Below are 14,966 nucleotides of genomic sequence, written 5' to 3'. Positions count from 1 at the left end.
ATGGAGAAAGTTGCATTTTAGAGCCCCACGGTGTAGTTATATCAGCAGCAGTGATCCAGTATCATTGATATACTATTATAGTTTTTGTTTTAATTTAAAAATTTTAGTTTTTTTTTTTTTTTTATGTCTAAAGTTTTAGTTTATTTAGGTTTTTCTTCTGTACCTCAACTTAAACCTAAACTAAAATAAAAAATGTTGCATTGGGCAACTAGCTGAAAAAAAAATATATATATTATATATTATTTTATTTCAATTTATTTTATTAAATGTTGTCATGATTTTAGTTTTAGTGAACAGTAATAACCCTTGTGTGATCTTGACCTCCTCTCTGACCTTTAACCTCTGGTGGTTGTTTTCACCTGTTGCAGGTGTGTGGTTGAAGGCCACGAGGGGCTGTCGCATGAGAGAGAAGCGGGCGGACTTCGTAGCCGGCTGTCTCGGTGGACGGGTCATCGCTGCGGGCGGACTCGGTAAGTAACTGCCAATGTTGAATGGATTATGCAAATAGGATCAACTGAGCTTAGAAAATCAGGAAAGAAATCAACAAAACACTGTGCAGGGACTGTCATTTTTCAGAACAACCTGCGGCAGAAACGGCCTCTTAATAAAATGCCATATCAAGCAAATGGATTCATTATGTCAGGTCCTTATGTGCAGCCATGAGTAAGTACTGTGCACTAATGTCACCTAGCAACAAGAATCTACCTCACAGTACATCGACAACAATTACAGGCCACATCTGAACAACTTTACGAACTCTGCGACCTTCTCTCAGGAAGTAACCTGCGTAATTTGCATTGATTTTCTTTTTTTTTTTTAGCGTGTAGTTCGATCAACATTCCCTTATCTGTTTGTTTCATTCATAAGCGGAACTTAGTTTTAATTGGAAAGTCAAAGAATCACACTTAGCTTCATTATGCATCAATGAAAATGTGAAATTGCTCAACGACAGCCTGTTCCCTAGACTGGCATGTCTTTAAATGAAATGATTTGTTCATTTGGCTCTTTACGCTCCAGTGAAGAGGCTCTGAATATCAGTCTCAAATACTGCCTTAATACTTTCCAGTCTGTTTGTCTGTGGGTACATTACTAGAGGGAGAAAGAGAGATTTCTTCAATAAATGTCAGCTCAAAGAGTGGGCGAGACATTTCTGCATCTTCCCAAAAAATGATATTTAGGGCAGAGCATTGCAGATTATACATGGCACATTTTTATTTAATCTTTTTCTGTCTAGAAATAGACAGAATTTCAGGCATCACAGGAGCCGATGGAGGATTGTGTGCGTGTGTATTAGAAAGTGAGAACATTCACATTTGACTACTTTCTTACTTGTTGTTACCTCTTTCTACCACGTCCCCCCTTCATGTCTTCATGTCATATTGCAGGTGTGTCTTTTCCTCCCTTCGTTTTTAGTCACTGCTTTTGCTGTTCGTTTTCTTATCTGGTGCTGTTTCTGAGCTATTTTTGTCTCTTTCCTTGGCGGTTTAGTCTTTTCATCTTCTTTTTCTTCTGTTCTTCTTTTAAACTGCCGTTGTTGGACACTCAGGCTATACAGAGTCAGACTAATGCGCACACACACACACACACACACAAATATAATGATATAACTGCAAGAGATGCTTCATTCCCTGTAGCTCCTCATGTCTTTCCAGAATTAATGGCTGCTATTAGGTCCATATTGGAGATGATGTTTGGGAAATCGCTCTTCAGATGATTTGCTCCTCAATCATCTATGGCCTCATTCAAATGTACTCTGTTATACCCATATATGATCATTAGTTTAGGCGTTACAGCAGTATGAGTTTAATGAAATGATTGAATGAACGTATTTCCTGGGTGAATGTATTAAGGTAATTAGGATAATTAGGATCGATTTGCTCAATAGCTGTTTTGTTTGTCATATTTGGATGATTACGTGACATGTTGCCAAAAATTGTCAAAATCAGAATCAGAAATAATAAAATTCTCATTCTGATTCTGTCCTTTTTTGCCTCACTCATTTTTCACATTCTTCCTTCTAGTCCCATTCACTATGTAGTGAATGATTGACAGTTTTATGCATTACATGCATTATTTGCATTATGTATTTCATCTATTTGATTCCTATTGATTGTTCAGCTTAATTTGCTGTTAGTTGCTGTTGAATATGTAGATTTAACATTTATATTTTGTTTTATGATTTAGATCTACACTCTACAGTATACTTAACAGTGATATTTAATATTTTCATTTCGGTAAAGGTGGAGATTTTTTATAGTCGTACCCCCCTGAGGCATTTAACATCCTTCTGCGTACCCCCTCTCTTCCACTTGACTGCAGTCATACCTTTTTATAAATACCTTTATAAAATAAGTAATGTTTTAAATAAAAAGAAATCTAAAAATGATGGTAAAAACAAATTTATACTTTTAAATATTAAACTAAAACCTCCTGTAGGTGGCGGTAAGTCTCAATGAGTGAGCCATTAAGTCATTCATTCGTTCAGTAGTGAAGCATGTGGCTGTATTTATGAATGGGTCATTGAATCATTGACTCTCCCGATTCGTTCAAAGCCGCAGATTAGTTCACGAAGCACCGCTGTGTTTTTTAAGTTCTGCTGTGGCTTTCATTGGAACTATTATTTCATTCCAAAATAGAGCAAACAACATTATAGAGGGTATGCACGTGACACAAAACACATCTAAAATGGGAAAGCGCTTTGAGATTGACTGTACAAATAGATTTGACAAGAAACCTGAGGTATATTTTTACAGACTGCCGAAAGCTACTGAAAAAATAAGCAAATGGATCACTGCAATTCATAGAAAGAACTGGACTCCAGGCAACGAAACGTGGATTTGCGTTATCATTTTGTGTCACTATGTTGAATTTTGGGGTAAAATCATACCCTATATATTGTATTGACAACTCATCAATGAGTTCAATGAGACAAAATCATCTTATATTCTGCATAATTGGATGTTTTTAAATAAACATGGACAAAAAACTACAAGTTTTAGGGCTGGACGATATGAGGATATATATATAACATTGATATAAGGGATCACCCGGATTTACACCTACCTATATTGTATATATAAAGCGTTCACAAGCAAATTTGCTTTATGTATTTCCCTGACATCAAAATCAGGCATATATAAATGTCAGGAAACACGATTCCTGGCTGCATGTCAATATCCATGGATCACTGGATCTTTGGTAGGTTGTAAGGAACACTGTATCGACTCCAACCTTTACCCTTTTGTTTGTTGAACTGTTGTATAAAATCGATGTCACATTTGCAAGTGTGTGGATAATTAGGGAAAATTGCATTCTTGCTTGTATATTATATGATCAACATTAAAAACAAAACAAGAACCTACACAGGGTATGTTTTTTGTATCAAAGAGTGTTTGAGTCTTAAATTGATCCGTATGCACAGTCTGTGTCTATATTTGTTCTTCATGCTAATAAGTGCTCAATCCCCAGTTTTACAAAGGTACATTGTCGAGAACGGCAGTAATGTAGCAGTGTGATTTGCTAAGTGATTTGCACACTCTGCATTTGCATGCTTCTTGTGTGGATGCAGTCAGTTTTCACTGTAAAAGATGAGGTAATTTGATTGAATTTGACCTTTTATGGCATTTTGCCTGTTAGAAATACATGCTCGGTTTGTGTTCACACTTGTTATTCAGTTCACTTGGTTCATTTGGTCCGGACCAACAAAAACCAAGAACCAGAACCAAAAGATATACCGTACCTAAAGTCATAGGGATACGTTCACAACCTGATTGGTCGGCTTTTAATTACGTATATTTCGCGACAGAACTTACAAACATCCAAAGCAATGCTGTGTGTTTGTTGTAGGTGTGTAGCCTACATATGATGCCATTTTGATCAGCCGAGAACCTGTGAAGAGCTTATAAAGTGTAACGGAGTCAAAACAGCGTCAATAATCCCTTCTTCACACTCACACAAACAATCTGCTGTGAGGAGAAGCGATTCTGATGCCTGTACAAAACCAAATCACATCTTGTGATATCATGTTTGGTTTGTTTCGATGCCTTTGGTCCATGTTGCGTTCATATTTCATTCGAACCACACCAGAGTTCGCTTGGAAGCGGACCGAGATCTATCTTTTCAGCGGTCTCAGTCCGCTTGTTTGGTGCGCACCAGGGTTCAGATGCGTTCACACTTAGTCAAATGAACCACTCTAACACCAGGGTTTGTTTTAATCAAACCAAACATGCCAAGTGTTTAATGTTATTTTAAGGTGAGGTAGAATTAAATGTACGGCAAAACTCAGCATTTTGTTTGCGTACCCCCTCTGTCACCTCACGTACCCTATTTTGGGAACCACTGCCATAGATGGTGGTGAGAATTGTCTCGGAAGTGAAATCATTCAGCAAAGATAAATCCAACCTTTGCGAAAAACAGCTTCTAAAAATCTGCCTTAACAAATATGTATTTGTGTGAACATAAGAGCGCCTTAGGATGCGTAGCAACATGCAGGAGCTTTCGACGCGAGTCCCAGAGCACAACTCGACGTGACATTTTTGATTACCGCTAGCGGATTCACCCAAGTGTTTTTGTTCTACCAGGAAATTATGATAACAATAGTCACCGCACCAGCCCGTCCATATCATCTGTACTTCAATTTGAGTAACCATGGAAACTTAGTGTCAGGTACCGCATGATGATTTAGGTATCAGCACCGAAGGGAAAAAAGTGAAAACACCCAGGAAAAATGAGAAAATGTTCGCCGTTCACTGCGACTGCAGTGTTAGTGCCAGGATTTCCCAAGGAAACTTTTGTTTTTATTTATTTATTTATTTATTTTGCAACATCAGAGGAAAAGTTTCCTGAAGCATAAGCCACAGAATCTGTAGGAGTTACATAATTTGAAGAAATCTGCATGGCGCCACCTGTTCAAACCTGTTTTGGTCCCAAAACCCACCAGGTGGCAAGTGCTTCATCTGCGAGAAACATCCGCATCCGCAATGTGTGTGTGCTGTGAGTGAGAGCGCTGTGGATGCTGTATGCTAATGTGGAGAGGGTGTTATGTTGATTGAATGGCTGGAGAATATGTGCATTACTTTCTGATTTGAAAGTAAATAGATTTTTGGTGGTATTGGGGGAGGAGCATTCTCATTCTAGAGATCATCTGATTGGACAAAAACCTGTAGTGCAGGATGAGTCATCAATATTTTTTGTGCATTTTCTCAAAGGAGAAAGACTACATTTTAATGTGTATATCTGCTAAAAGTTAATTTTGTTTGTATAATAAATATAATATATAATAATGTAATTATAAAAAAAATATTAATTTTTTTCTTTTTAAATATAATAATAATAATAATAATAATAAATAATAATTGGCTTATTTGACTAAAGCCCCCCCAAAACATTTAATACAAATACATATACTAAGAATTTCCAGAGGTGCCAATAATTGTAGCCAACATGCACTGGAGAAAAACATTTATTTCATAATGAAAATTTCCATTTGTTTTACTTCAATGAAAGGTTAGAATTTTGTGATTTTTTTTTTTTTTTTTCAAAGATCAAAAGGATAAACAATGCAGATTTATTTTCACAGCCGCCTTTACTCAAATTTACCAAGGGTGCCCATATTAGTGGAGGAAACTGTATATAATATAGAAATAAATTTATACAAATATATAGAATATAGAATATTTATTTAAAAAATATTATCTGGAAATATTATTGTAAATGTTGACATTATCTTTTTTTCTATTTACTATAGAGTAATATAAAAATGTTATAGTAGTAAAAATTTCATCTTATGTATAAGATTAATCTTATGATTTCTGATCATTTGTGAAAGCAGAATGAAATAGTAATATATCCAAACAATCTGCAAATATGTTTTTTTAAAGATATTTTTATTGTCAAATGTAATATTTATTAATAGTAATCTTATAATAATAATATTTATTCAACACTAGTTTTTAATAGGCATAAAAATACATTTTGTAAAAAATAAAAACTCAAAATTTGAATGGACCCCCAAGCACTGAAAACCTCTGCACTAGCAAATAGATTACCTCACATCCAGGGTAAATGGTTTAATCCCCTTTTTAAATGAAAAGGCAACATTTAAAGTATTTTATGGTTTATAACAAAGTTAGCCATTGTTAAATTCAAATCATTATGCCTTGGTTACACATTTGAGAACTTTGGGTTTTTAAATGTTTGTGATTTGTGACGATGATTTGTTCTGTTGTATTGTGTGCTGTCAGGTAACCAGCCGTCCCCGCTGGCGTCAGTGGAGAGTTATAACCAGCTGAAGAGGAGATGGGAACCCGTGGCCCCGTTACCCAGCCCTCGCTGCTCCTGTGCCTCCATTCAGACCCCAAACATGCTGTTCCTCATCGGAGGGGTGTCCCAGGGTCCCAGCAATGCTGTTGAAGCCCTCTGTTTGAAAGAGACCGTCTGACACACACATGCACACACAATACTGGACAACTATAACAAATCCTCACATGCTGTACTTTTTCAGAGTTAAGGCTCTGCAAACCCACACACACACATACTGACGTCCAGTTGACGTGTGTGTCTCTGACAAATTCACAGACTTTCCCCTCAGAGGACGCATCAGCTTTATACTTTGAATAGTGGAGACAATCTACTGGGGCTTGGACAGTGCTCCACACCTCTGGACAGAAGATTTTTGGACTGGAGATCTAAAAAATACATAAATATATAATTATAGAATATATAAAATAACATATACATATATTGATATATATATAGAGAGAGATATAGATGTGCAGACCTACACAGACAGGCACACGCAACACTCCAGGCGCTTTTGAACTGTACTGCATTTTTCAGTATAAAAGCAGGGTAATTTTCTGGTAAACTAAACTAAAGAGGAACTTAGGGCCATATCCACCACGCTGCCACAGCACCCGTCTGAGGTAGCATGTTTAGCACTTTTTGTACTATTGACAAACAGAATCTTCTGCACGAGACTTCAGAAGTGGGAGGCGGATGCTTGTACGTGTGCGTTTTTGTACCTTCACAGCCATGAACGTGTGAAATAGAGCATTGTTATGAGTGGAAAGAGCATCTCATATAATGGCAAATCACTGATGCCTCACTGTAGCATGAGACGGGAGATGGATGAGAATGTGGTCAATCTTGCTAATTTAAGGAATGTTCCGGGTTCAAAACAGATTAAGCTTGAGAGTATCTGTGACATACTGTCAATTACAGACAATAACTTTCATGTGTCCATCAGTTTGTAAAAACAAGCAAAATAGATGTTTACAATAATGTTCTTATTTTTGTATCATGTTTTTTATTAAAGTGGTTATATTAATTATTCTGTAGAAAAAAAAATGTTTTGAATATAATTTTAGTAGAATTTGTAGAAATATATTTAAATTATTTGTAAATTATTTAAAGATTTGTTCCTGTGACAAAGCTGAATTTTCAGCATCATTACTCTAGTCTTCAGTGTCACATGATCCTTCAGAAATCATTCTAATATGATGATTTGCTGCTCAAAAAAATATTCTTCTTATTATCATCAATGTTGAAAACAGTTGTGCTGCCATATATTTTTGTGGAAACCATGATACATTTTTCCAGGACTCATTGATGAATAGAAAGTTCAAAAGAACAGCATTTATTTAAAATAGAAATCTTATGTAACAACATAAATGTATTTACTGTCAAATGATGTGGAAACCCTGCCATAGTTTTAGAATGTCATGTATAAATCATCCAAACACTAAAAACACAAATATAGTATGGGTATGTCTGAACACCAGCCATGCCAGAATCTGAAAAGTTCAATAAAACCTTTTTTAGACTTACGTTAGCATATAAAATGTTCAATTTTTATGATAACACTGTAGAAACTGTCTTTTAATGGTGATCCTGGGGTAATGCCCTGCCCAACAGACTGATCACTGTAAGTGCATTACTGTAAACATGTATCACATTTGTTTGTACTAGCTGATACACTTATATTCTTGGCTAAGTAAACTTGTTTTGAACCCAGAACATTCCTTTAATACCAATGAAGTTTAGAGAGGGGGAAAGTCTGATAGCGTTCCTTTTTTTGGACACTAAATTATTCGAGACTAAATACACTGGAAATGTGTTTGCCGATCAAGTTCACATGCAGTGATATTCATATTTAATTGAAAGCTGTGTATCTTCAGGGTATGAGCTAATTAAATAATTTAGTTGCAATTCAAGTCTCACGTGAACTGTTTCTGAGTTACCCATTTGCAGGACAAGAGATGATTGCTCTTAGGGGACGTGGAGGAAGACAGATGGCTCACTTCCTGTAATATGTGATGAGATAAAACCCTTGACGTAGACCTGTGAGGGTCTTGTATTTCCCCCACTGATGATTTGACAAGGGTATCGGGTCACTGAGCTCATTTAGCATGCCGCAAACAGAAATAAATGCTTTGCGACAGGTTCTGATGCACTGATTTCAGGTGCATCTTCTCTATGAGAGGCCAGTATGGGTTTGATTTATCTGGTCTGCGTGTGCTTGTATAAATATGTGCACCCACACACCGATTATCATCACGTTCTGTCTCAGATGTTGTTGACCTGTTGTTCTTGGGCGATATGGTGCCTGAGGGCACAGTAAGACCTTCATACATATTCATTCTGACCGTTGTTTGAGTGCAAATGGCTGTTCGTGTGTTTTAGTTGCATGGGATAGTGAGAACTGAATGTCACAAATCCCTCTTAGAAATATCAGGATCAAAAGAACAACACATACAATCCACATACTTGTTTCAGATTAACGCCTCCCAATAATTGTGATGATGTGCTGGCTGACAGCAGTCTTGTGCATCATGTCACAGTGGAAACAGACAGATAGATGGATATTTCTGCCTGTGTGAAGCCATCACAGTCGTCCTACTCACAGACAACAGAGGACTGGAAGATGTGTGACAACGTCAGAAGATTTTTATTTTATCTTAGTTTGGCCTCATTAAAAGTCTCTGCCGCAGGCTAGCTCAGATGGCGAGTTCATTTTCACTTTGCTTTATACGAGGTTAAATGCCACAGAGGTTCAAATCTGAAACACCCTCCAGCACTGCAACAGACGACAATGTGTGAATAGATGATCTGAGGGAACGAGATAATGCCGAGAGAAATATACCTCTATTTTTCTTGTCTACGAATTTTGCAACAAGACACGACACATTATACTTTTCGCTTTCACTCGAGTCTCATTTCTGCTGCCTCTACGAAATGGTAACATCTTTACTCTTGAAAAAATGTCTCAAGATGTTAAACATGCTGTTTTCTGAATTCATTTGACCACGAGCTGAGCGTTGGTGGATGAGGGGCTTCAGTGGGGGAAGTGAGCTCATATTTTCATATCTAGAGGTGCGAAATGTTTTACTCACGTTTATTTCTGAGGTGTCATTTCAGTTCAGACCTCTCCACAGTGCTTTAAATTACTTTAGAGAATTCAAATCATTGGACTCTGGGCTTTTTTTACTATACAAACATGTTCAAATGCATTTCGTTCCTTTTACCCTTATTTGTATGTAAACCACTTTGGAGTAAACGCTGTGTATGATCACCTAAACTCTTAAGTAGCAGTTGTTTTGCGGTGATTTTCTCCATGTGCTGAATATTATTCTCTGTGGTGGGTTGTTAAAATAATGCAGTTTCTTCAGTGTTTCGTGGGTTTGTTTTGTTGATTTGTGAGGTGACAGGTTGTCATGTTGACTTGTAATATGAGGAGCCGCAGAGATGGTCTGTTGTTTCAATATGATGTTGTGCCGTCATATAGTGGTGTACTAGTGGTAGCTGATGGCCTCTGACAGTCTTCAATATGCAGTGCCGATACTCTGAGCGCATTTCGGCTTCTGACTCATAATCTCCATAAAAAAATCAATCAAAATCCACATTATTTCACTGCGTAATCGCTAATCTAGACTGATAAGTCTTGGTTTTAGCTCTGAGCAGAAAATACAATTTTAGGTTGTTTTTCCGCATCTGAAATATTGCCACGAAGGATTGTTTCACACTGAGGTAGATGAGCAGAGACACACGGTCGGCCCAGGGGAACTCACAATGTCCCATGAGATTACACTGCACTCATCCACACAGCGAAAGCTGTTTTACCCTCTAGCATACTGTTGTCGACCACACACTGATTCAACCTCTGTTGTTACACTTTGAAAAACAGGTAACTGTTATCCATGTTTATTCTGTGGAGAACTATGGGGACAGTCGAATTGATGTTGTATGAGCACTGTAGGCATGAACCTGTGTGAATTTGGACAACATTTATTCATAACTAGGCTATTGATGGCTGTTGATTGAAGCTTTATATAAAACTGCTAATATTTGAAACAAATCTCATTTACCTGGCTTAGTGGGATAGTTCACCCAAAAATTTAAATTTTCACCCTCACGTCATTCTAAACCTGGATGGCTTACTTTAATCTGTGGAACACAGAAGACGGCATTTTGAAAAAAAAAAAAAAAAAAAAAAATGTTTTACAACTGTCATACCAGGGGTGTCCAACCTGTTCCTAGTGGGCCAATGTCATGCACAGTTTTGCTCCAACCAGCTCAAACAGGAAGTTTCTAGTGAGTCTGAAGACCTTGGTTAGCTGGTACAGGTGTGTTTAATTGGGGTTGGAGCTAAACTCTGTAGGACAGTGGCCCTCCAGGAACAGGTTTGGACACCCCTGGTCTATACAATGAAAGTCAATGGGGTCCAAAACTTAAATTGTTTGAAAGCTCAAAAGTGAGTTGTTGTTTTTTCAAAATATCTTCATTTCGTGTTCCACAGAAGAAAGTTCCACAGATTTGAAACGACATAAGGCTTAGTAAATTATGACAGAATTTAAATTCTTTGGGTGAACTATTTCGTTAAAGGTGCTGTACTGTAATTGCTAGTGTTCCGGTATTTTGCTATTTTAAGCCACACAATCTCTGTTGAAACTTCTCAACCATGCGAAGCCACAAATGTGCAAAATGATTGACAGAGGCTAATTGGCTCAAATAGAGCAGGACACCCCCTGATTTTTATTTTTATTTTCTTTTTTTTGTGATTGTGATTTCTCAGGACACCTAGGCCTATTTCAGTGTATATCCGTCAGATTATAGTTACATTTTCAAATGTGGTATTCCCAGGTGCTTACAGCACCTTTAATGTTGTCATCAGAATGAAGAATAGTTTGAAAGCAATATATAAAATGCACACAGATTATCAGTGAAATCTCTTGACACCGGTTAAAGCCCCCATGGTATGTTAGCAGACATTTGAGCTGCATATCACACAGAGAACTTCACTTGAAACTTAATAGATGGGTTGACATGGTTTGGATTTAAATCTGAATTGTGTTGAACCGTGTTTACACACAATTGCGAGTCCAGTTCAGTAGTTCAGTGCCTATATATGTGAGGTAGTGCCTCTACTGCGATTTCTGTAATAAACTCTTTGAACATATGTGATCCTGTGTGGTTCAATGTTTCTTCCTTGACATTAAGGTGTCGTTCACATACAACGGATTCTTGCATTTAAAGGGCTGGGCATTTTGCCCCTTATTACAATATGTAAAATAAGTCTCTGATGTCCCCAGAGTGTGTGTTTGAAGTTTTAGCACAAAAGTCCCCACAGATAATTTTTTATAGCATGTTAAAATTGCCACTTTTTGAGGATGAGCAAAAACCCTTTCAAGAAGAGGGCGGAGCTTCAAGAGCTCATGCAACAAACAAACAGGACAGTCTCATGCACTGAAATGTCAGTGGTGTTCAGTTCATACCAGAGTTGGACAATGATGCCTACAGAGCCAGAGAATATATGCTGTATGGTTATAACTTATATCGTCACCTTGCTTCTATCCACTACAAGCCTGTTGTAGCGGACCCCGTCTGAATGATGGCCAAAACTTAACTAATGAGTTTTATGAAGTTTAATGTACATCACACAAAAGATTAAGCATTAATGTCTTATCCATAAACTCTCTCTCTCCCTTTCATTATCATCAACATACAACAAAAAACACCTTTCAGCTGTGCTGCCATTCTGGATTGCAGAAGAAAAGGATGCAGGACAAGAAAGTTCTTACTTCAGCATTAAAAAAAAAAAAAAAAAAATAACGTGATGTTTATCTAAAGTAATTTTTGCATATTATGGTTGTATTGGATCATCGAAGGTCTGCAGCAAATACATTGGTTAATAAAGCAAGATTAAATACATAATGTAAATTTGTGTAATGTAACATTTAATTATTGCAGGTTTGTATACTATTTTGAGCTTTCATTTCACTGTTCTTATTCATTTTGAGGAATACCAAGTCTGTTTTTGTGCAAGATGAGTAAATGCCTGCTCACATTTAGTCTAGAACTATAATATTCATCATGTTTAACTTCTACGTAATATCATCATTTTTATGGACAGAATTTCTAGGCGCAGCCAGGGGCCGGAGGGTGTCCGGTTTGGGGACCATACGATTTCGTCTCTGCTTTTTGCGGATGATGTTGTCATGTTGGCCCTATCAGACCAGGACCTTCAGCATGCACTGAGACGGTTTGCAGCCGAGTGTGAAGCGGCTGGGATGAGAGTCAGCACCTCCAAGTCAGAGGCCATGGTTCTCAGTTGGAAAAGGGTGGCTTGCCCACTTCAGGTTGGTGGAGAGTTCCTGCCTCAAGTGGAGGAGTTCAAGTATCTTGGGGTCTTGTTCACGAGTGAGGGAAGGATGGAATGGGAGATTGACAGACGGATTTACCGGTCAATCTACGTTCCTACTCTCACCTATGGTCAAGAGCTCTGGGTCATGACCGAAAGACAAGATCCCGGAAACAGGCGGCCGAAATGAGCTTTCTCCGCAGGGTGGCTGGGCGCTCCCTTAGAGATAGGGTGAGAAGCTCGGTCACTCGGGAGGAGCTCAGAGTAGAGTCGCTGCTCCTCCACATCGAGAGGGGTCAGCTGAGGTGGCTCGGGCATCTGTTCCGGATGCCTTCCTGGATGCCTTCCTGGGGAGGTGTTCCAGGCACGTCCCACCAAGAGGAGACCCCGGGGAAGACCTAGGACACGCTTGAGGGATTATGTCTCGGTATCCCCCCGGAAGAGCTGGAGGAAGTGTCTAGGGAGAGGGAAGTCTGGGCGTCTCTGCTTAAACTGCTGCCCCCATGACCCGGCCCCGGATAAGCGGAAGAAGATGGTATGGTATAGTTTAACATCTATAACATCCATACACAGCGCACACAACGCCTCTGCACTTACTCCTGATTTCCCTCAACATGGGGACAGGACAACTTGCGTTACTTATTTGAAAAAAAGTAACTCCGATATTTTGTTGTAAATTTAAAAGTAATATTACTTTACTAGTTACTTGTAATGCATTACCCCAACACTGGTCGCTAATGTGTGATGTGGCGCAAAGTCAAAAGTTTGCATAAAAAATGATTAAAAACAGGCTCAGTGTAATAAAACAAATGTGTTCTGTGTGATCTGGACCAAATGAATTGTGATTTATATTTTCTTTATTGACTGGTTTCCAAAACAAAGATAAACGAATTGCCCCAAAAAGTCACTTCCATTAATTTTTGGATGGACACAACCAGAACATCTTTAAATGTCACTATAACCTCATGGCAAGACAGAGATTAAAGATGTCTCGTTTCTCGCCTCGCCTGTTGGGGTTGATTTACGAATTTGTGGTCTGGCAGCTGTCTAAAAGACACTGATCTTTTGTTTTTCCCCACCTCATATCTTTCTTTAACATTTCAAATAATAATAATTAATTATTTTATTTTAAACAGGCTGCACTAATAATTAGATGAAGGACGTGGCCAAATAATTCATTCATTTGCATCAAAAATTAATTAACAGTAAACAGTAAAGTGTTTTAATAAGCCTTTGAATCTGTTCTCAGGTAACTGCTGATACCCTAATTAAACAGCAGCAGCCAGTACTTATCCTAATTTCTGCTTTTTAATTTCCCCGCAGTCTGTATGTGCTGTGGATCATTATTACTCATTCTGATTAAAGGAGCGAGATGTAACTTCAGAAATATTACTCTCAGTTCCCTGCTGTGTTTTTGGGTGAGGGGCTTGTGGGGGTGGGATGAGAGACAGGGAAAATATTTATTCACTGCCCTGGCAACTGGATCAGGCATTAATCTCAATTCACGGCCATGAATAACTTTCCTCTCCGTGTCTTTTTTGATTGCATAATGTTGACACCCGCGGTCAGTTCGCTGACTAATGCGGAGAGAGATGTATCATTCTGAGTTAGTGCCTGCTTTTACGTTAGTAATCGCATTAAATAAATAGCCTATGTTAAATCCTCACAAGACTATTTTGACTTTGCAGTCTTTAATCCGAGCAATTATAAATAGGCTATATTTTGTGTGTAAATCAATCAACACTAAGTATTCATTGTGTTTAAAGGAAATGGGCTAAAAAGAAAACGATCAACCAACCAATCACCGTCTGAAACTGTAGCCTTTGTAACACTGACACCCAGGGGCATCTGTTAGTATTTGTTTATTTTTGTAAAGTGGAACTATAGAAAGAACTTTGTTTAAATTTGAATTACATTTGTGCTTTCTCCTCTTGTCCATGTTAATGATTGGCAGGCTATATTTGTGTCATGAAAACTGATTTAGTGTCATATCAGATTAGACCAGTGATGAATAATGTTATATACAAATCAGCACAGCTCAGCAGTTTATTAAAACTAAAGATATTAAAATCCACGTATGACTTGTAATTAAGCACATTCATAGTGAACTCAGTGCCAATTTCTCCATCAGTCAGCCCTGATTACTGCTTCATTTGGAGTTATAATCACTTTACAGCCACTAAATCATTTTCAGATCTAAGGCATTGTAATAATACTGACAAACATTTGTCACCTGGTGAAAATATAAGTAATCCATGAGTGTAATTAATAGTAAAAGAGTTTTATAGGCTTAAACATGATTTGCATTTTTAATAACAATAAAAATGTC

At 37.8% G+C, this 14,966-nt stretch overlaps 1 protein-coding gene across 2 annotated transcripts in view; it reads left to right on the top strand.

Annotated features, from left to right (window-relative positions):
- Window positions 1-11,455, top strand: part of klhdc8b (kelch domain containing 8B) — a 144,436-nt gene extending 132,981 nt beyond the window's left edge. For both annotated transcript variants that reach the window (XM_081386216.1, XM_081386217.1), the window contains exons 7-8: window positions 369-470; window positions 6,243-11,455. In XM_081386216.1, the coding sequence (XP_081242342.1) occupies window positions 369-470; window positions 6,243-6,439 (299 nt within the window). In that variant the 3' untranslated portion in view covers window positions 6,440-11,455. The remainder of the gene's footprint in view (window positions 1-368; window positions 471-6,242) is intronic.
- Window positions 11,456-14,966: the final 3,511 nt, after the last annotated feature.

The sequence above is a fragment of the Scardinius erythrophthalmus genome, assembly GCF_964197995.2.
Source record: "Scardinius erythrophthalmus genome assembly, chromosome: 15".
NCBI classification, from domain to species: domain Eukaryota; kingdom Metazoa; phylum Chordata; class Actinopteri; order Cypriniformes; family Leuciscidae; genus Scardinius; species Scardinius erythrophthalmus.
The sequence above is the reverse complement of the archived record's forward strand: the minus strand, read 5'-3'. Positions and strand labels throughout refer to the sequence as shown.